This window comes from Galendromus occidentalis, unplaced genomic scaffold (assembly GCF_000255335.2).
Source record: "Galendromus occidentalis unplaced genomic scaffold, Mocc_1.1 scf7180000077191, whole genome shotgun sequence".
Classification (NCBI taxonomy): domain Eukaryota; kingdom Metazoa; phylum Arthropoda; class Arachnida; order Mesostigmata; family Phytoseiidae; genus Galendromus; species Galendromus occidentalis.
In genome coordinates, this window is record NW_003805179.1 from 197,660 (window position 1) to 219,346 (window position 21,687).

Consider the following 21,687-nt stretch of genomic DNA (forward strand, 5'->3'; position numbering starts at 1 on the left):
GATAGAGCTACACATTTCTGAGCTTGTCGAACCAGTGGTGGAAGACCGTCTCTGACGTCGCGCGAGAGGTCATCGTGGACCGTCTTTAGGCAGCATTCGCAGCCGCCGCCGCATTAGAAGCAGCAGTCTTTGCATTGATCGAGGCAGTCTACCATTATCCGTCCTGGAGAAATAACATAGGCTGGCACTCCATGAAGGCTGTTCGAATCGAGCTGAATCCCCGCTTCGCTTCGAAATGCCGAATTTCCGACTCTCCGATTAGCCGAGTCGCGGAGGTGGACTGCCAGATCTGGGTCCTGTAAATTCAACGCACTAGATTTCGCCAGCCGTCTGGAAAACTGGCCGTGTGCTGATTCGTGTCTCAATCTCTCTCTCAGTAAGTGTGCGAGGAACAAGTTCACCAGCTTGACGGACGAACACCTATGTACGAGCTGATGTTTTTTGAACGCTGTCTCACCGCCTCTACACGTTCTTACGTGCGGCAGAACGCCTGATGTGTTGATGATAATTTATCGGGAGGGAATGTAGCTTTGAATAACGGCTTACAGCCGAGAGGCTAACGTTGTTTACTACTACTTCTACTACTACTCATACTCGCAACTTGATCAAGTCCGAGACGATTACTCCTCGGCGCTGACGCATACATTTTGCCAGCCAGCCAACACTTGAACTATTGATTAAGAGACAAACAGAAACTCAAGCAGGAACGAGCCTTACCTGTGCAAGCGGCCGTTCCCGAATTACTCGCGTTATCCGGTCGCTTTCATCGAGCGCCGGGAAGCCATTAAAACGGGCGGGATGAACTTTCCCCCAGAGATTCATTCGGGCCATTCCGCCCGAGTGAGTGGCACGGTGTTTAGTGGTACTACCTACTTGCAAGGAACTTTGTTTGGAGTTCTTCCGATTTCATCATAATGATGAGGGTGATGAAAGGAGCTCGCTGTTGTCCCTTTACCATGTCGTCGTCTACTACTACAACTACCAGTACTATTAAAACATAGCTCTATAGATGCTAGCTTGACCTGGACGGCAGGAGGTTGTGAGTTTTCTAGAGTAGATTTGACCCGGGGGAACCGTTCGAACAACCCACCAGTGAGGAACACTACTCGATCGCCTCTATTCCGAGTGACCGCTAAGGCGGACTTCGGCCGACTTCAGCTGGCGCGGCGCTAACCAAAAAGTAGAACTGGTTCTTTCGGAGGTATGCAGACCTCCGTAGACCATCTTCCATAGAAGCTGTCGACCGCTGGCGGCGAGTCCGTATTCACTGGAATAACTCTCACAGGCTGTTCGGAGTGTGTTTTTGTTTCTTGTTGACTGTCTGGTTCAGCCGAAATCAGTCTTGACGACCGTCTGCGCGGAGTTTTAAGCGCTGGCGTCAACGACGACGGATGACTGAGTTCCCGGTTCCCTATGCCTGCCCGCTCCGCTGGTCTGTGGACAAACATCAGAGCACTAGTTGACCACTTATAGCTATCATTACCTCTCGAGGCGAGGAAGAAACAATTAGGGAGAGATACATCAACGACAAAGAAAACAACATAATTCACACCGCAGAAGTCATTTGATGTCGCCTACGAAGCAACAATAATAACAATACTATCGATAACAATAATGACGGTAATGGAAATTGAAGAGGACGAGGCTGATGATGGTAACAATAATAACTACGACGATATTAATAATATTAAGGTGTAGGGAATTCATCTCGCCACTAATAAATATTTGAACCCAAGCGGATTTCGAGCAGAGGACAAACAGAGAACGAGTTTAATTCTCGTCCTCGATGAAGTTCGACAGTTAATTTAAGAGACGAGGACCCACCAATCAATCAACTCACCGCATGCAACTATACACGAACAGACGCCCATGCACAACCACGAACACGACACAACCGCAGAGCTAAATTTTCTGGCTCGATATTTTATCCTGGAAATCAGAACAAAATACCGGAACGAACAATGTCTCGGACATTGAGAATACGACGTCGAGTCGGGTTCGAGTACAGCGCATCTCTGGCCAACTCTCCACCGGAAGCAGCGCTGTCAGTTTTGAGAATTAAACTAACCACGTGAGTACTCAACAGACAAATCTACATGACACTCCGTACACGAAGTTTCCCCTCAGAAGAGTGAGAGGAATCGAATCAAGTATGATGAAGGTTTTGCAGACGGTGATGTAATATCGAAAGATCTCAGATATATCTGCTGAAAAACAAGCAAAATCGGCTCTCGAACACAAGTCGCGTCTCCACCGGAGAGCGTATCTCCGGTGGAAGCCCGGCACCCTCGTCGCCGGCCCGAGAACGGCGGGTTGTGCGACGGCTGTAGTTGATCATTAATACGATGATATTGATTATAGTGTTATCCATGAAAGTCTATGAAGTGGTTTTTGCTTTCTCGCTTTTTTAAGCATGATGACACTATACAGTTTGTACTGCATATGAATGTAAATAAAAGAAAACCCATCGAAGAAATTTTTTTAACAATGTTTGCCAACAAACAAAAAAATCTGTGTTTTCATTGGCCGGACTGACTTATCGAGGCGCTGGCTGCCGACATTCTCTGCAAGGTAGCGAGCGCGGTAAAAGAATATTTTGACCCTTGTTTCGGAACTTATGTACAAGACCGATGATATTCTCCGCTACTCCTGGGCATTCCTATGACGATCTCGAGAGAGGATTGAGCTTTGCTCTCATGATTTCTGAGCTCTTCCTGGGGATACCATATGCACGCATTCAACGAGACACTCCCGCCACCAATGATATCATTTGCGGAATGTCGAAGAATATCGACAGTCACTCCTGAGGCCCTGAGAAAGGTAGGTGCTTCCTTTTGCTCCCTCTGAAATTCCCTGGTATGGGCTATGTACATCCAGCGAATCCTGTTCTGAAGGAGTCCTTCTCTGGGGGATCACGCTCACGATAGTATCCATCTTCACAAGCTCTGCAAAACGGAAACAAAGCCGTCGAACTCCGTCTCTTCCGTGTACGGATTGCAATTTCAATTGTTATAGTTGAGTATCCCTTGGAAGACTCATTCCTCCGACACCGATCGAACTATCCGACGAGTCGCGGATAGTTCGAGCTAACGAACTGTCAAAGAACCGGTTTCGGAAATGTGACAGAAAAGCTCTCTGATTCAGCGAGGAGTTCTTTCTTTAACCTTTCAGGGTACTCGATGGAGTCGGGCGGTGTTAACTCGATGACTGCGATTTGAACCATCCGCGCAGTAAGTAGCGGCGCGGAAGAATAAGGGAATTATCGTCGATGGATCTTCTTTATTATAGCGCACCGTCCGATTGTCCCGTCTATTTTGTATATCTTATGTACACATGAATATATATCTCCGTCAATGATACTTTGTACGTTTACAATCTATACAAGCCGTCAACGCTTTTTCGCAACGCAATTCGATCATTGTCCTGTAGTGTTATCGGTGGAGATACGACGCGACGTGAGTGAGGGTAGTCTTCGCCATACAGATCTATCATGGAAGGATCTTACTCCGAGGAGTGATAACACGATTCCCTCCCGTACATTCGGGGAATACTACGTCGATTCGCTCGCCCCTTGACCACGTTCGTGTTCTTCCCAGCTTTGTGACCATACATTACAACTGAATTTTCCTAAGCATTCGTTAAACATCATAACTTAGTCAGCGGGAAAACTACATCCCGTGAGCCTCCCTCGGGGAGTTTTGCGCGCAATTTGCGGCCAGCGGGTGATTTTCCTCGAGGCCGCCGGCAGATTTTTCAGGATTTCCTGTCGGCACCAGCAGGAAGCTTCGTTCGACGCGTGAAGTAGCAGAAGCGCCACCTGCGGGCACCGAGTCTCCATTGCTATAAGTGTGTCGAGATCCGATTAAATAGGCTGAAGGCGCGCATCCATTTCAAGCTCTTGAGATAGGTCGGTCTCTCGATGGAGCCCAGCGATGACGCATCCTCATCATCCGCCGGAACCATGAACGGAACGCTGTTCTCCCCGGCATTGTCCACGTCGAGTGCGTCGGGTCGAAAGCGTCGACGTTTTTTCACGACAACCGGTCGATGGCGCAGCAGACGAACGGGTCTCCGTCTGCGAAAGCATTCATCATTCCGATAAATGAATTAAATTAATCTGTATGGGTATGACGTCGAGCCAAGGACGAGACCTTGGAAAAGTGGGAAAAACACTTACCCCAAGGCGAGCATCTGAGTATGTAGCCGGTCCCAGATTTCGATAACGTTCTCGGCGAGAACTTCCGGCGGCACGTCTGAAGCTTTCAGTACGTCCCATTTCGCCTCATCGACACAATGAGGGCTCTGAGGATGAGCAAAACTACTCAGAACGGATAAAAGAAGGTCTCGTGGAGGATGATCGAGCTCATGACTCAGCAGTCGACTGATTTAGTGATTTTCCATTTCTGTCATATGCCCTGGAGTCTAACCTGGAGTATCTTGGCGTCAAGGTTGTGGTCGCCACCTGCGGCGCCGCCCGTCGATATTATCGGTATTACAAAATGGTCGTTCCACAGGAACTGTTCCGCTTCGTGGGCAGCGCGGGCGTCCCCTGGAAGATAGAAAGGCACAAATCTTTTGAGAAACTTGATTGCAGGAGCACCGGTCCGAACAATGCAGCAGGCAGAGTTAGTTCCGAAGGTGCGTGCCCGCATGCATAATTCAAATGTGCTTGCCTCGACCGACTAAACCTTGACGGACCTCCAATGAGGATGCAAATGCTGAATGTCCTCCCGACGAGGAGCTCCCGTTCCTTGATCGAGTCCCCGATGTAGAGCGTTTTGCCACCTTCAGCATCTCGAAACGTTCCGTCGCTATTTTGAGGTGCATCGTCAGCGTAGTTGCCGGAATCTCTCACGGGTAAAAGGTGGAACAAGGACTGTGCAGTCGACGGTGCAGCGTCGGCAGCGGCTGCGCGGTTTTTCCGCGCTTCGAAGAAGCTTCTGGCCACCAGCTGTTGGACACCGTAGAAACCTCCGGTGATCAAGGTGATTGAAGCTACCAGAGCGAGTTTTTTCCCGATTTCACTGTAAGGACGAGAGAAAACATTGAAGCGGGATTGGAGCGGGATCGAAAGAGATCAATATCGGCCTGGCGAATGAATGAGCTGGTTGTCAATTGGTCATTTATTAGGCTAGTAAATTCAACGTCATGAGCGGTCGCTTCTGCTCCTGGTGCTTGCTTTTCTGGACGTTTGAGATTTGGCTTTGCTCCATCCAGACGCATAACACAGACAGAGGCTTTGAACTCACTCGCAGATTTTCGTTGTTCGCTCATCGATGTCCCTCGTTGAGCCCGACACGTAGACGCAGCCGTCTTGGGAGGGGAGTTTCTTCAGCTCGTTCTCCCACCTCTCGCAGATGTATTTCTCCTCGGTTTCATTGTCGCTCGCGGGATCCGATTTCTTGAGCTCGCTCTTGACCCGTTTATCCAGTTGAGCTTTGAAATCAGCAGCTTCGATCTGGAATTTCGCGATCTTTTCGGACAACTCTCAAGCAATACCGTCCTCGCACGGTCATGAGCAGGAAAAGATGGTATAATTTTTTCGAGCGGGATGCCTCGGGTTCCAGGGTCGGACTCGTCCCGAAGAATCCCGAGCTCCCGTTCAGAACTTACGTCGATGCTATCCGCGCCCATGAGAGAGTCCCACCAACAGGGAAGATCTTTAGAGAGTTCAGTCTTCACGACGATGACGTGCTTCCGTTTCTGACAATAGTAGACCTGCTGCATCGACACTGTGCTCCTCAGGAAACTGTCAGAAATCAGGAATATGACGAGCGTTGTTTGAGCTGCTTTCTTCGAAAAATGGTTACTTTGAGCGACTCTGAGGCGCGCCGACTCGCCGGATCCAACTCTGGAGGCGGGCGTGTGTTGTCCTTCACTAGGACTCTCTGGAATCCAGTTCAGATTCCGACTCGTAGGTGAGAACGCGAAGTTCGTGTGGGCGTGCGGTGGATCGCCAAGAGGACTGATGAGTCCCGATTTCTGTATTTCTTTGTCCATTTCCGTCGTCGACCAGACCGAATAGCCCTTCGATTTGAGATGTTGCATGACCTGATCTGCTCTCAGCTTCTCTTTAGGATGAGCAGAGATGAGGATGTCGATTTTCTCGTTGACCTTGGGGCTCTGGTTTGTTTCGCTCGCCTCCTGGACGCCTAGCGGGAAGGAGGCGACCTCCTCGACAGGCGTCTGCAGCAGGACCGAATTCCGAGGCGTTGGCTGCAAGTATACTCAATTAGGCGTACCGGTATCGTATATAATTCGGTGCGAATGTCGGTGGACAGCCGGAGAAGGTACTTGGTCTTTTGATTGTTCCTGAATCGAAGGCGAGCGCAGAGTACTTACGCGAGAGCTACTGATCCTCTTGACAGATTTACGCACGGCATTCTTCCGCTCTTTGTCACATTCAGCTTTGAAAATCCTCGAAATGTCGTCAGCAACGCGTTTGACGTGCTTGGCGTCCCATTTTTTGGTGGGCGTCAGAGGAAGACTAGTACTATGCGAATCCCCGGAATATCCCTCATCGTCGTGGTGATCTGTCGTTCCCTTATACGCGTGAATGTACTGAATCGTAGCTAATTGGATAGCGAGACAGTCTGGAGGCCAGCTATCAACAAACGAAACCGGAAGTATCTTCTTTTCCAGCTTGTCGGCCATCTTCACCTGCATTGTTTGATTCGGAAGTTCCTGTTAGAATGAGTGATACGAGGAAACGGCGCCATCGAGTCAGGTGTGAAAATTTCGTTCTTTTCACGAACACAGAGGCCAGGAGGATCTCTGGAAGCGCTCTCGGATTTCCATCCATCAAGGATCTTATTTCTCGAACCCACCTCACGGTTTGTCCATTTCGTGATACCATAGAGCGGAGAGACCAATGGCACAAAAATTTTGCAATTTTTAATGGCGTTGTTCAAGGAATCGGCCCAGTCGTCAGCGCCGTTGATTTCATGAACGTCGAGGAATACTCGGAGATTTTTCTTGGTCAGTTCTTCCTTCAGCTGCAGTGCGTGCTCCTCGGTCTCTTTTCGGGCATAACTGATCAAGATCTCCCATTTCAAACTGCAAGAGACGAATATAATCGTATATTGTAGCTTACGAGCCCCCAACTACATCGAGTCCACCCCCGGAAAAATCCTTCCCCGGGAGCCGGGCGTTCCCGTGTGAATTCTGCGACAGAAAATGAATGCGTACTCACTGCTCGTTAGGTTCGTGTATGCTGACACTCTTATTCGATCTTTTCGGCGTGTCCTTATCTTCGGGTTGCCGCAGCGGCACCTTGGCGAAAGACGGCACTTTCACAGGCTCAATCTTCTCCCTATCCGAGTGATCGATCTGATCCAGTGCACAGAATCTTTGTGTCGTTTGGATTGTGATAGTGTAGTTGTGAACTATGTCGAGCACGGTGAAGAACACCTCTTGTTTTGAGACGATCGGGAAGCCATACGAGTCAAGGAAATTAAATGAGTTGTTCGAAGAGGGAACGTCGTCGAAGCCCTGTTGGTCAATGAAGAGTTGCTCCCAGATCACGTCACGGACCTGCCGCAAGACCATGTTGTTCTCGACGAAGACGTAACCGAATTTCCGATTCCGATCGGATTGGACGCCGACTTTGTGTTTCTCTGCGATTCACCGAAGGTGTAACGTTTTAATGAGTTCGAATGAAGGGAGCAGCGGAAGGATTGATTCTGCTGTTCCTTAACAAGTGGGATGCGAATTTCTGTTTCAGGGCGGATCGCGTGAGAAATCGACTCGATGAACTCACCATATTGTCTCACGAGACGCAGCGATTGATTTTCAGCAATTAGACACTGCAGCGTCACGTTCCGCTCTTGTTTTATCTTTATTGGAGATCTGGAACGAGGCAAACAAAAATAATCGTAATCTCCCGGCAGACATCAACGCGCGGAAGTCCGCGACGAGAATCGTTCGGCCCATTCATGTCCGAAAGTGCGCGGAGCGCGGCGCCTGGCCACACGACTCTCGTAGATGATTGATCGAAAATATGTATTATTGGTTCGATTGCGAGGGAGCACGACGGGAAAATTCCAAGAAGATCGTGCGGTATTCGGCTCAAATCCACTCGGGTCTCGGCGAATATTCAGCCATCAAATATCGCGGCGCACAAATTTTTCTGTCGTTCCCGCTTCAGAAATATTTACGTTCACGCTTTGAATGAACGTACTTTCCCAACATTATCGAATACGACGGCGGCGTTGGGCATTTCCTGGCTGTCGTATTCTCGAGTGAATTAGAGAAAGCCGAATTTTTCATGTTGTTTCATTCGGGAGTTCCCTTGCCAGAAAAAAACTCACTAATGGACGTTGTTTCTACTTGACCGAACGTGCTGGAATCACTCATTGAGAAATTTCCCATCGAAACCTGAGATTCTTCTAAATAAAACGCAATGCTGGAGCTTTAGAAAGACTCCGTGGCGGGATCATGTGAACCGACCGAGTGCGGAGGAGCGCACCGTGAAGCAACGAAAAAATGAGCGATAGAGGACGCTCAGGTGGTCAGGTGACCCCAAGGTCAACACGAAACGACGAAGAACGCTGAGGCCAGTACGAAACTTTTGAATCGGCCCGAGGGTACGTCTGTGATGCCTTTCGCGTTTCTCCTCGCGAGAGAACACATAAGAGTATTTTCCAGCGAATGTTCCCCGATACAAAGCTAAGGTGTTAGCAGTGAAATGTGAGGGAGAGCGTGCGAAGGACACTAGAGCATCCGGGAGCGGACAGGAGGAGCGACACAACTTCGGAAGTCGGGAATGAACGGAGGAAGAGAATCCCCCCTCGAATCTGTCCGTCCCAACCATAAGCCCCGACCGTTCTTTGCAGCTGGGTCTGGAGGTCTTGTCATGAGAGAACTACCTCCGTTCGTAGTTCTCGGTCCGCGAGAGGAGTATTCTCGAGTCCTCATGGGAACAATGTCGTCTAGGGATCTCCCGAAACGAGAAAGGAAACGCCGCTTTACAACCCTCACTAAAGATTAGTGGGGAGCTTGGCGCCAGGTTATTTCTTCATTGGAAGCTGTTCGCATCCGTGGGTCATTGGAATGATCACGCCTAATCGTTTTATGCGAGTCAGAGAACGAACGAGTAGTGCCGTACGCTCTTTTTGGAATTTCGCCTTTTGTCGCGAGGACTTCGACCGATTCGCTGATTGGTAAGGCTTCTTGTCCACGAGAGCTCACTAAGAAATCTTCGGGTCTTCCTCGAAGCTCTTTTTCACGAGAGAAGCTTTCCGGAACTTTCCGGTTCTACGAGCCGACGTTGTTGCAGAGCGGCCACGAGTTCCGGGACAAGGCCCCCGTCTCGCTCGTTATATAAGGACGGCAAGCAATGCGCGACTATCTCTCAAGGAGCCGTACTCGCTTCGTTCACCCGTCGTATCAAGTCTGACAGGAACTGTGGTAGAGCGCATTAGGCCGGGATAGATGATTAACAACGAAACGGAGACCTCGGCCAACGTACTCTAAGCGCCATTCGGAAAGCCTCCTATCATCTTGGGCCACTGGTAACAACAAAAATATAAAACGGGAAGAAGAGAGGAGAAGAGCGCATTCCTTGAGCTTGCCCGCCGCTGCGAATCTCTGATGGAGTATCAAGCGTTCTTGCTGATTGTTGACCTTTCGCGTAGAAATGGAGGAATTACTAAATGAATGGAATACTGCGTATCCTCAAGCCTCATCCTCGGAGGAATGAAGGAGTGGATTGAATCCCCGAATTGCTCGCTCTCATTCCTTTCGTGACGATCCCTGAGGGACCTCCGCGATAAAAAAGAGGCATTTTCCCTCTGGTGAGTGACGTCGAATCAGGTGTGAGGGGGGGGGAATCTGGGAAAAGGTGAATACGATCAAACCAGTCCCTGCGAGAGGGGGGTATGCGAGAAATGTTATGTCCAATGCTCCCTCTTCGGCCTAACGGGCGATCGGTTTTCATCGTTCATTTGTCGCGTGCCACCGATCGCTATACACAGATACGAGAACCCGAGCCTGCCTCGATGCTGACCTGTCGACCGGGCTTGATTCAATTCGAGAATTCCTCCACCCGCGACCAGCAACATTCAGATTTGATCAGGAATAACTCGAGCTGTCACTGATCACCTTTTTCCTTCCAATCGATTAGATACCGAGATGTCGACTTGATCGTATCCGTGCCTTCAATGAACGAGGGCTCTGATGTCTAGCTTTCGGAAGGCCTCGTTACGAAAACCGCGCCGCCACGAGAATTGATCGCTCTCCCTGTTTCCGCTTGGACAGATAGTGAAACGACACGGGTTTTCCCAGAGCTCAATCGCCGACAGAAGCGAATTGAATCCATCGAAGCAAAGCAAGTCTGCGACTCAGTGGCGAGGGAGCGTGAACGGAGGAGCGCGGAGAGGTTGTATTTACGTGGAGGAAGTAAACCGAGGTGACAATGATCATTGATTCCGCTGGTTGACTGGCCCGTCGACCACGTCAAGGTCAGTCGGCGGAATAACCCACGATGCCGCCATTAGAAAAAAAAAACGTTGTCAACATCGCCGCCGATGCTGTCTGTCACACGAACACCGTTAGCGGCCGTTGTATATGGTAGCGGGCAGCGACATCGCTTGCACTCTGCGAAGAGTTCTTCTAGATAATTACTCTCAATTTGCTCACGAACGAAAAGCGAAAGAGCGAAACTGCCGGAGTTCCGTCAAGTCGTAACTGAGGCTAGCACCACCGGCGTTCATGCGCTATTTTTAGGACGACTAGAATGCACTTTCGTGGCATTGATGAGACAAACGGACCCCTTTTCCCGGAACGCGCGTCAATGATAAGAAATCAATGGCAAGCAAGGAGCATGCTCAAGAGTCGGCGATTTGGGGACTCGTCGATGATCCGGAGCTCCGCTCACCGTATATCTCGCTTATCGTTGATTTATTATTGAGAGTGACACCGACATGGAACTCCATAGGACGATGGGGAGATTCTCGAGCTTGAAGACAGCTACGACGGCAACGTCGACAACAACGAGGTCAAGTCGGCTGAGCATGCGAGACACGCAGCAGACGTTCGCGCTTGTAGTGCCTACATTCGATCCTGCGCTCGTAGGAAAAGAGAAACAACCCACGATGGAAACATCCGAAACCTTCCGCTAGGTCAGCCTTCTCAAATGGGTCGCCGAGTGCGTCAGACGCGAAATTGATTAGACGAGCTCCTTCGAAGGATACGATTCTCGGTAACGGAACGTACACCTCCGTCCACCTACATTGCCGACGGCAAATAATCCAGCGTTGCTTCGCCCGGCCATGAGCGATTCCACAACGGAGGATACGAACGGGAGTTTCTCAGGCTGACGCGATAGGCTCACGGCAGGTCATCGCCACCCAACGAAGGACCAATCATCGGCAAGCCTCCGAGTTCCGAGTATCCGCATTGGTGTTCATCCAGGTTCCTCAGACGGAAAATCCCCCATAAGAGGTCTCTCTTATGCTTTGGATTCTCGGGTACTCGGTCATGAGTAGCTCCAACGGGGGATGGGGAACGACTCGGAAGAGTGTATCTATTGAAGAATGTGCCCGTCCGTCTGCCGAAGCATTCGAGGTCTTATCAGAAGCGTCCGGTTCTGCTTCGGATCACACGCCGCACGAAAAGAGCCCGTCTGAGTGAATGCTCGTCTAGACGGAGCGGAGTCGAAGCGGCAGGGTCAAGCGACACTTCTCAGAAAACGAGCGCTGAAAATGCCGAAGTTAGCCAGATTCGCGATGAATTGCTGTGCTGACGTCACCCCGCCATGGTGAGTCATCACGCAGTCAATGGATGGCTTACGATTCGGTTGAAGTCAACGCAACTTGTGAAACTTGCTTTACGCTACACTACACTACGCATCACTCCATGTCTCAGTCATTGGCGCCGTTCAAGTTATTCATCGTTTTGGCGAATAGTAAGAGTAACTGTTCCGCGGCTAATCGAAAATCAGCGATGAGATACGTTCGGAGCCTGCGGCGACCTCAGATGCGAAACTCCTCCGATTCCCGGTGTTTCAAGCCGCGGAGAACACCGAGATCGGAAGCTGAGTGGATTGTATCCGCTCCGGAGCGACTCCGAGGGAGAATATTCACTTATGTCACGACGGAGCCGTTCGTAAGAATAACAAGATCAGACCTATCACGACCACTTGATTACGCAACGTGATTCGGCAAAGTCAACTGGAGCTCTGAAAGAACAATAGAGCGAGCGAACTTGAGCTGGATCCACCAAAGTTGGATTTAGGATGATTTTCAGACGGCTCACCGCCGCATCACCTTTCGGAATGGTCCTTATTTTTCCCCTACAATCCTTCCCCAACCCCAAACATTTCGGTACGGGTCCTCGGTCCTCACTCCAGCTATGCGTTGCGGGAGTCAGATCGGGCAGTCCCAAGTCCCATCCGTCATCGGTGGCTTCGACTTGCTCGGAGCTTATGTTAGTGTGGTAGAGCTTGTTTGGGCGAAATTTTGTCCCGGGAGCGGGCACATACGATCACACCAAGGCAGAACAATTGTCGGCCATTGGAGCATATCTAAGAGATTCATTCTGTTCGACAGGGCTGACGGCTTATGAGCGTGGTTTGAGCCGGACGACCGGGCTCGTGGTGACGGACTCGTTCTCATGTTTACCTCGCCGAGTTTCGACTGATACGCGTCGGAACGTAGTTGGCGTAAGCCCGCAAGGAGTCCGCACGAGCGAAAGGAGCTCTCGCTAAATGTCAGGATTAAGTCTCCAGGGGAAAATCGAATTGCTCGAATTCTTTCTAGATTGGAGCGTCGAGAAGATTTTTTTCCGTCAAAATCTCGATACAGAATTCCGACTTTCCTAATCCCTTGATACATACGGAGCAAAAGTGGGATTATTCGTTATCTCTGCATCTTCATGATGGGCTAGCGATGGCCGTATGTGAATTCAATCAGAACCAAATACATTGGAGGGGAGCGACGTTGGAGCCCCCACGGATCTCCAATTCTAAGCACAGAGTCGAATCCCGGCACGTACACAAGGAAACTTAGTCGTAGAAAGCGTAGACAGAAAGCACAGTCTCGGCTCGGAGATCTCAAATCTCCACTTCGAGGAAGTTCTCTTTGCCGAGTGAGGATCGATCTCGAACACGTCTTCGGGTGCCGAGAGGCAACGACAACTTTAGGTAATTGGAGCCGTATCGAGGAACGAGATCGACTCCGTGGTTTCCCGAAACCACGAATTATCCGAACTCCAGAGTCATTGAACAGAACCGTAAATGGTCGTGGTCATGCAGCCGACGATTTCTGTCGGTGGTCCGGGCGGTCGATCCGTTGGACGACCGGTCGTCTGCCCGACCTTCCCATTCTTGATCGGCGCTCTGTCCAGACTTGCCGAGCATTCCGTCAATTTGACGGTCGGCGACGGATTCCTCGCGTCGATAGCGTTATCATCTGATACTTTCTTCGTTCGTTGTATCATTTCAGTCTCCGCGTTTGAAGCACAATTATCGCTTCTTGTACAATGTGCGAGCTAGGAGCAGCCGTGATACACATCAGCCACCAGCAGCTCAGGCCGTTTCTGCGGAGCACGTATTCGGCGACTCACGCTGATACAGTGAGCGGTTTCCTACTTATGAGCAAGCGGCAACTTATCCTCTGAATATTAGGGTCATCAACAGCGTCGGCCCGTCGAGTTGCCGGCCAGCTCATGTTGACAATACATGGGGACATGGCGATAGCGTGGATTGACGCATCCCGACTGGACAATCGACGCGCGCGATGGGCATACCCGGCGCGGATATACTCGCCAGTATGCCCGCCATCAACGCTCCTCAGGTAGATAAGGAAAGATTGTAATCCAGAGAGATAATTTTCTTCGTTCTCACAAAAGGAGACAACGTGCTGCCGATCAGATAGCTGAGTGAGAACGGAGACTGCGAGACTCCAACGATATCCACGTGGTTTTCAAACTGGGCCAACGGACCAACTTGGACTGCCCATTGAGCGTATCTCGTACCTTCCCCCGGCCGCTGTGATTGCGCATCTCGCAGCTGTCAGTATCATCTACTTTGTCTACACTTCCATGTCATCTCAAACAAGCAAGCTTAAGTGGCTGTCTGCGTTAGCGATCGTACGCCGGAAGCAGCCGGAACCGAATCCATCACGCGTGACCTGATGCATTCGGGGAGCGCATATCGGAATACACGGTACTCTGAAGCCAAGTGCGCGCAGTGGCCGGCTCTTCTTGTTAAGAGCGATCAAAAACGAGAGCGGACAAGAGGGCGGCCGAATGAAAATGATGATTGCCTCAATGGAACGGAAACTCGGTTCTGTGGTAGAACCTACTTCTGTGCACACTGTAGACACTCGCGCGGTTGCAGAATGGTCGATTCGCGCGGCGCATGCGGCCGCGCGCCATCGTGACGCGACTATCGTCGGGAAGGTCCCGGATTCCATCCCCGTGTCCGGCCGGGGAATGAGGTCTGTGCCCCCGATCGAAGAGTGAAAATGTGCGAATGAGTCGGGATAAGGAAAAGAGAAAAAATATCATAACGCCTAGTGAGTATGTATCAGACCATACGAGGGGGAGGTACACCATGGTATATGCGCCATATGGATTAAACCAGGACATTCTCGTCTGCCGGAACAAATAACTTGTCAAAGAGAGGGCATGTCCCACGGCACGGCGGGAATGACCCATGGCGGCACGACGCGACGGCCAGGACTCCGGACGAACGGACCTCGTACTTTGGTCTGCGGTTGGGCTCCGATCTTATCAACGGAAGTCATTGAATGAGACGCGAAAGCGATCCACGGAGTCTCTGTATTGATCTCCCGAACACTTTGTCCGGGGCGCGTGCAAGGACGGGCATTGAAACAGATGAATGACCCACGATTACAATAATGGCTAGAACTGAAACAATTGCCGGAGTCGTCCAAGATGCACTAACAATAGCACCGACGACGGGGTGAAATAGCCATGACGTACTCGTAGAAACTATCGTGACGCCCATCGGAGAACGTGTCATATGCCGCAGGTAATCCACTTGCCAATGTTCTAAAGCATATTTCGTCCTCAATCAGATCCTAGAGCGGCGCCGTCGCGTGGTACAATGTGGTGTGGGCATCGATGGGAGGAGGAAAAACTAGTGGCTCAGAATAAATGTGTGCTCTCGATTTCAGTAACTTGTCATCCCGCCGAGCTCCAACCTCACGACCTGGAGCGCTTGCCGCTCTGATGTCGATCGAATTTAGGCAAGAAAGCTACCTCCTCACCGGTAGAAAGCTAACTCTGACTGGATGGGGCGACCTAGCGTTCGAGGCTGAAATCTCGCTCGCAACTTACCCATCACGGGAGAGGAAGAGGAATTTCACTGGAGCGTCGGGGAGCTGGCAGAGGAGTATCCTTCGAACTTCATCGGCTGGCATGTGTTCTTCCTGTTTTTCGATGAGAATAGAGCCCATGATTACTCCGTGGGACGGTTCTGAGTTCCGACGAGGGAAATCTGGGATGAACCTGACACCGATGACGATTCGCGGCTCCTGTGACAGTTCCCCACTCTCTGTATCGGAGCACACGATATTCCCGGTCGTCATGATCGGGGATCCGCAGTCCACCCTGGGGAGAGAAAGTCGGTCTTTTAGACGGATCGGACCTGCGTAGACCTCCGGCCAGGTGACTCCTGTTCCTACGAGGGTCTGAGGAAACCTATATCAGCTGATAGATTCAACGAGATCGGACGAAACTTTGAGAGATTCGCGAATACTTTTCAGATTGAGTGATTTCGATGGAAGCGTAGACTGACGTGCGTCCGGGATCATGTGATGTTCCGATCCGTTCGGCTCGACTCACAAATGTTTCCACGGTGGGGAATTGTGACTTTTTTTTCGCTATGGCGCCAAACAGAAAATATAGGGTCCAGCAGCGATATCGCAGGGCTCGAAACTAGCATGAGCAGAGACGTCACCAGTGAATGGAGGTATCTTTCTATTCAACACCAGAAGGGAAAACAATTAGGATGGACATCCGATGTTGGTGCCGTGTCGTGTTGAATGGAGAACGCCTGGTGGCTGGTTTCGTCGGGAGGGGTAGAATTAAATCTCGTCGTTTTTTCGCTCCGAATAGAATCGCTTGGGTTAGCATATCCCAGAATATGGAGTCAATGTGCACTCTTAAGAGCGAACTGAATAAATTTTGAGGCCTTTGTACGAGGCTGACTTCCCTCTTCTGCTCTTTCGGATTTTACGTTGCTGGGCAAGGAACAACGAAACCTCGAGTCACACTTACACCGAACAGGCGACGAAAGAGAGCGCATGCTCGCGTGCGAACTCGATTGAATCTCTGCGATGTTTCCTTTGTTTCCCGAATGGTTTTATCGATGCGCAGAGCAATGACAAGGAACGCTCAATAGCCTGAATCGGAAAGATGATAGGTGGAAACATCGCGGGCGCCGATACATTGCTCGCTCCTTGGTAACTCAGCGGGCCGGTCAGTGTGTAGACAAGCGCGAGGAAGACGACAACGACAATGCTGGAACGGCTTAAAGGCCGACAACTCCCATGGCGTTTTCCTCGAATTAAACGCCTTTACAGATAAGTCTTGATCATCTCCGTTGGAGCCTTGTGGCTGATTAGGGATCTGACTCGCTACCGCCCAGTGGACGACACATGTCGGATCTCGAGGTCCAGAGTCAGGTCGTGATGAATGATGTCTGAATCACTTTTTCAAAAAGTGTACAAGAGTTCATCGTCACGGTACATCTACTGGAAGAGGTCCGCGACTCTGCCGCGCTCCACGGTCCCAGAGGAGAGCTTGTCAGGTATTGTGTAAGACGCTATCGTAAAATGTGCCATAGCCGCTCACGGTGTACGAGCAAATGATCGCACAGTTTTGAGAAGGGACAGAACTTATTATTAGCGATGATAGCGGTTGGACAAAGCTCCATCGTTCGAAACCGACGAGCGGCAGAGGCGACAGATAGCGCAGGCTAAATGTTCCGGAGGATTCCCCAAGGGAGTGGGCTGATATACGGCAGCTTTCGTAGAAAAACAGAGCTACAACAGGAAGCCTCGACCGTGAATCCAAGCTCGTGTTTCGGCCCTCGACCAACTCCGTCGAGATGGAGATGACTCGATTGATTGAGTGTGATTCTGAATGAGTCCGATGTACGAACCCCCGGCGGCTTCGGAGAACATTTCTCGGGAGCGACTCGAATTTCCCGCACGATCAGAATTTCTGCGAAATCTGCGGCGCTTTTCAAGCCGAACGCGAGGGCGCGTACACAAATGTATCTCTGAATCGGAGTCGGAATCCCGAAGCGAGAAGATTTGGAGGGAATTCCGCGAATAGGGAAGCTCCTGGACCATTGCAACGACTCTGAAGAGCTGACGCCCTGCTCTGAAGGAGAACTACGTGCGAACGAACACGTACGCGGTGTGTCAAAATTTGAGAGTCAAATCGTCTGACTGGGTGCCGAGCTTTTAGTATGTGCTGAAGCACTCCGACACGGCTCCATCGCTACCTCGAGTCCGACAGTGATTGCCGCGTGAGGTGAAGCGGCCGCCTGCGTTCGTGGCGCGCGGATCCGCGCAATCGCTGCTTCACATGATCGGCGGGAACGGCATTACTGATAACTTGCGTGAGTGCCTAATTTGGGAGTCACAGACAGGAGACGCGCTCAGCGTTCGCCGCATTATGGCGACGAATATGCTTTTGTCCGATTCGCATAGGCGCGATGCTCGGCACGAAGCTTCGTGAACGGAATCGAAGCGGTCTGGAAACTCTGTTCGGGACAAGCGGACTTCACCTACCGCTGATAGTCGGGCTCATGCGATTCGAAACTGTACGCTACGTCACTCGAGAGCATTTGGGGCCTCGTTCTCGGGATGAGGTTACTGAGATCCAAATCCGCCGGTCTGGAGACAGCCACCGATATCATTGAGTTCTGGGTCATGTCAAGCGATGCTTCCATGCACCGGATTCACGGTAGAAAGTCACAACAACGGTACCCCTCTCGCTAAGGATACGAGGTGCTCCTTCTCCGAAGGATCAACACTAGGAGCTACTTTGTCCGAGCTTATCGAACTTCGATGGTGAACTGATCAGCCCGGCTGCATATCGGCTCGCACTATGCCATGTGAACACTAGTATTTACTGACTTGGGTACTTTACGTTCCGTATAGGAGAGAAAGAGACAGAGAGAAGTGCTCGCTGATGGTGGCGGCCTCGCGCGGCACTTTTGCAAATCTTCAAAGCCGCCCTTGCGTCGGGCATGCTGCTCGACGATGAGTCACGCTTTCGGGGCCAGCCCGCGCACGTGACACCTGTCAAAAATCGTCTCTCGCCGACGCTGTATCTCTCTGCGTGAAATTATGAACCCGATTGTTTGGGTTCATGAGACTTCGTAACGAAGCGTCTCGGATAACCGGCTTTGCGGAGGAAGAGGGAGCAGCCACGGCATTTTCCATAGAAAATATACGGAATCCTCGATCGACCGTATGCCTCATGATGAGAAATTGCCCTCCGTGTCACTATGGATTGAGTGTCATTTCCCTGATTCTGGAATATCCGAATATTTTTCGGGTCATTCGCTCCCGGTGGAAGCGGTGTCTTCGTATCGATATCCGATGAGTCGCCGAGCGGTCAATTCTTCCGTCTGTCCGGGTAATGAGTGAGCAGAATAGCAGTATTCGATGACGAATACTACGTGGGTGCTACACTGGCCCAACGTAAGGTCTACGCTTGTTATCGGACAGCGCTAAATCAGGAGACCTTCTCAGCAATTGAGGCAGATTAATGAAGATTTGTGGCGTTTGAAAACCGTGCGCGAAGGCCGCTAGGCTGCCGCGGTGAAATTTATATCGCCAGCGGTCACTTTAGAAGGGAATAGAGATATTGAGTTCTAGGGAACTTATTTCGCGCCGCTGATCGTCTGCTTGCGTACGACGGGAAACAATCTCTTGATAGAAGAAATCATTATGTGAGGAGCAACCGAGGCCGACACATGAATGCTCCGATGTGTTGGCATTGTGGCGTTGTCCGACACAATTATCCGAGCGCGAATGTAATTTATCGATGTGCTGCGGAAATCTCGTCGCTCAAGATAGAAAATAGACCGAGCGGCACTGAGAAACCACCGAAATCGTCCGTCGACTCGTGCTTAAGCTTAGCGAGGCTGGAGATCGAGGGGAACCACCTACAGCGTCGAGTTCTCATCCGACCGAAGCATGCGACCGATGGTGATTTTTGAGCATTTCGAGTCGTCGCTGCGCTCCGAGATCGGGGACGTCTCGTTCCGATCGGATTCATGGCCTGGTGGGTTTTTCAGCGGGTTTCGTGGAAGCGCCGTACATCCGAATGGAGCGCGGCTGGTCAGCACGACGCGAAGCATTCTCCAAAGAGGAGCACTGGAACGGTGCGTCGAAAGACTTCCGCCAGTGATATCACAGGAGGAAGCACTGCGACGATCCGGAGCGTCCCGAAATGAAGGAGATGGGATCAAGTGATTATTCGGGTTCCAGTTTTTCCTGGCAGAACGTCGAGGCAGGAGTTCGATTCCAACGGCTTGGGCCTGAATTCCACGAGGGTTTATCTGTCATCTCTCGAGGACATGTCTCACCGAGTAGGTACCCTGAGCGGTATCATGCATTTCGAGAGCATCGGTCTATCGAGTAGCTCTGCTCCCAGTGTGGCGATTGAAGACAATAATCGAATAGGTGCTATCCTATGAATTCTGGAAAACTCGATTCGGACCAAAGAGTGCCGAACTCGTAGCCCTGGCACGAACCTCCGCTATTTCGTGGTGACTAAGTGGAGCGATCCGAAATTTCGATTCGGTAGGAGCGATCATCCCGCAAAAGTTCTAGAAGCGCTCGTGAATAAAACGAACGCACGTGCGGAGCGTGATCCTTCATGATGTGTATTCTGACGGTTTTGACTAGTTTACGCTAGGTCGAAAAATATTAGCTCGATTATTACGTTGCCGACCGCACATCTTGAGCAAGCTTCGAAAATACTCACCTGCAAACTTTGCCCCAAACACCGCCTCTGTACCGCAGAGACGCCATCGATCTCATAGGCCATTATATGTACATGTATGAGCGATTCTCAGTATCCAAGCGTCGATCACTTCCGTTGATGGTTTAGCAGATCGACAGAAACAAAATCTCAGAGCACACTCGGAGAGAAGCCGCGGATACTGCTCGCGGAAGTCGTTCTCCCCTAAATCTCAACCGTCTCTGGGCTCTTTTTGGCGATCGGTGTTGGGCTCGAAGCAGATGTTTACATCAGGCGTTGCAGCGTCGCATCCGCTCAGTTCTTGTCAGGAAAAATTACCTGTGGGCTAAAATGACTCAACAAGGGGCGGAATGGGATGGATAGAAGCGAACACACGTTAGGGGTGCAGTTGCCGGCTCTTCACCGTCTGGGGGAATTCCCGTAATTTCTCCAGTAGACCACGATCTGTGCGTCGAGTCGACAGCTACCGTGCATATGCGATTCGTCCGCGAGATTTCAGGACTCCGCCTGCTCGAAGCGGATCGAAGCCGATCGCGACTCACAATCGAAGTCTTTATCCTCCTAGAGACTGCAAATGATCGTAGAATGGTGTCGTACGACTGGTCACGGTTGCGGTGAAACGTCATATCTGCCTTGAATGCGATTACTGCGACCGACATGTGTCATTGTCGCTGACTGAACACCTGTCCGGAATGCGGCAAGGGATTCACCCGGCGAAATCCTCCCTATTGTTCGGACAATAATTAGATCTTGAGACGATGCGAACACTCGAGACGTCATCGAAGACTCGTCACCCGACGGCTCCGAAATCTCGTCGTATCGAAAAGGTGGCTTGAGGAATCATGCGAAGCGGAGTCGTTCCAATGCGCGAAAAGTTGAAGACGCGGCAAGATCTGTGGAGTTCCATTGCGAGATTAGACTTCCCCCGACGGACCCGGAAGTAGCTCTCTGGGAGTTTCATGCGGCAATTCTTATATTCCCCCAGGATCTCACTCCATTTGCTCATGCGACATCGGAGCCTCGTGGTTGACGACTGTTTCAAGGGTTCGGCACAAACTCACTCACTCGCTCGCTGACCCAGCTCGTTCAGCAAAAGACTCATATCAATTTCCATGCGTCCTCTGGCTACATGATACGATTCCAGATGTGATACAATGCTTAACTCTGAATATGAGCCATGCATCGCAGGATCTACGGGAGAAGTAGCACCTTCGGGAAAAGGATCTAAGAGCACCGCGGGAATCGAGCAGCTAGGGCCTGCCGTAGCGTGAAAACGCACGCGTAGCCATGCGGCCATGGAGCAAGCGTTCTCTTCCCCGACCGGAATCAGAAAGAATGAGTTCATCGGTTTCAACGAATGTCTGATAAGCACGAAGACTCGATCCGGGTTCCAGATTCTTCAATAGACTCGTTCCTTGCTAGAAATTGTCTTAGATACTCGATATAGCTTTCTCCGGATAGAACCAGTGGGAGCCATCATCTGGGGACATTCCCAGGACGACTATCACGTCTCGCGCTCATACAATTCCTGAAAAGACTGAGGCGAGAGGAGAGGAGAGGCTTGTATCCATGTGAATGGGGGTTGGTGGAAGTTGGTAGAGATTTTGCAAGCCTCCGTTCCCATATCCCTCATGATGAGCATGAATCAGGGGTCCATGGACTGACCCGCATAAAGATTGGTTCTCGTACCGGATATAACCCGCATTTCTTCAT

The 21,687-nt window shown here is 50.8% G+C and overlaps 1 protein-coding gene across 1 annotated transcript; it reads right to left on the reverse strand.

Moving 5' to 3' along the window:
* Nucleotides 1-3,329: 3,329 nt before the first annotated feature.
* Nucleotides 3,330-17,965, reverse strand: LOC100901489 (uncharacterized). The gene is made up of 12 exons (XM_029110995.1): nucleotides 17,769-17,965; nucleotides 15,304-15,576; nucleotides 7,760-7,848; nucleotides 7,196-7,616; nucleotides 6,828-7,056; nucleotides 6,343-6,660; nucleotides 5,614-6,216; nucleotides 5,250-5,458; nucleotides 4,699-5,024; nucleotides 4,428-4,549; nucleotides 4,178-4,302; nucleotides 3,330-4,075 (listed from the first exon to the last, which is right to left on the reverse strand). Exons 1-12 carry the CDS (start codon nucleotides 17,927-17,929, stop codon nucleotides 3,841-3,843), a joined length of 3,111 nt encoding a protein of 1,036 aa, XP_028966828.1. The 5' UTR covers nucleotides 17,930-17,965; the 3' UTR covers nucleotides 3,330-3,840.
* Nucleotides 17,966-21,687: the final 3,722 nt, after the last annotated feature.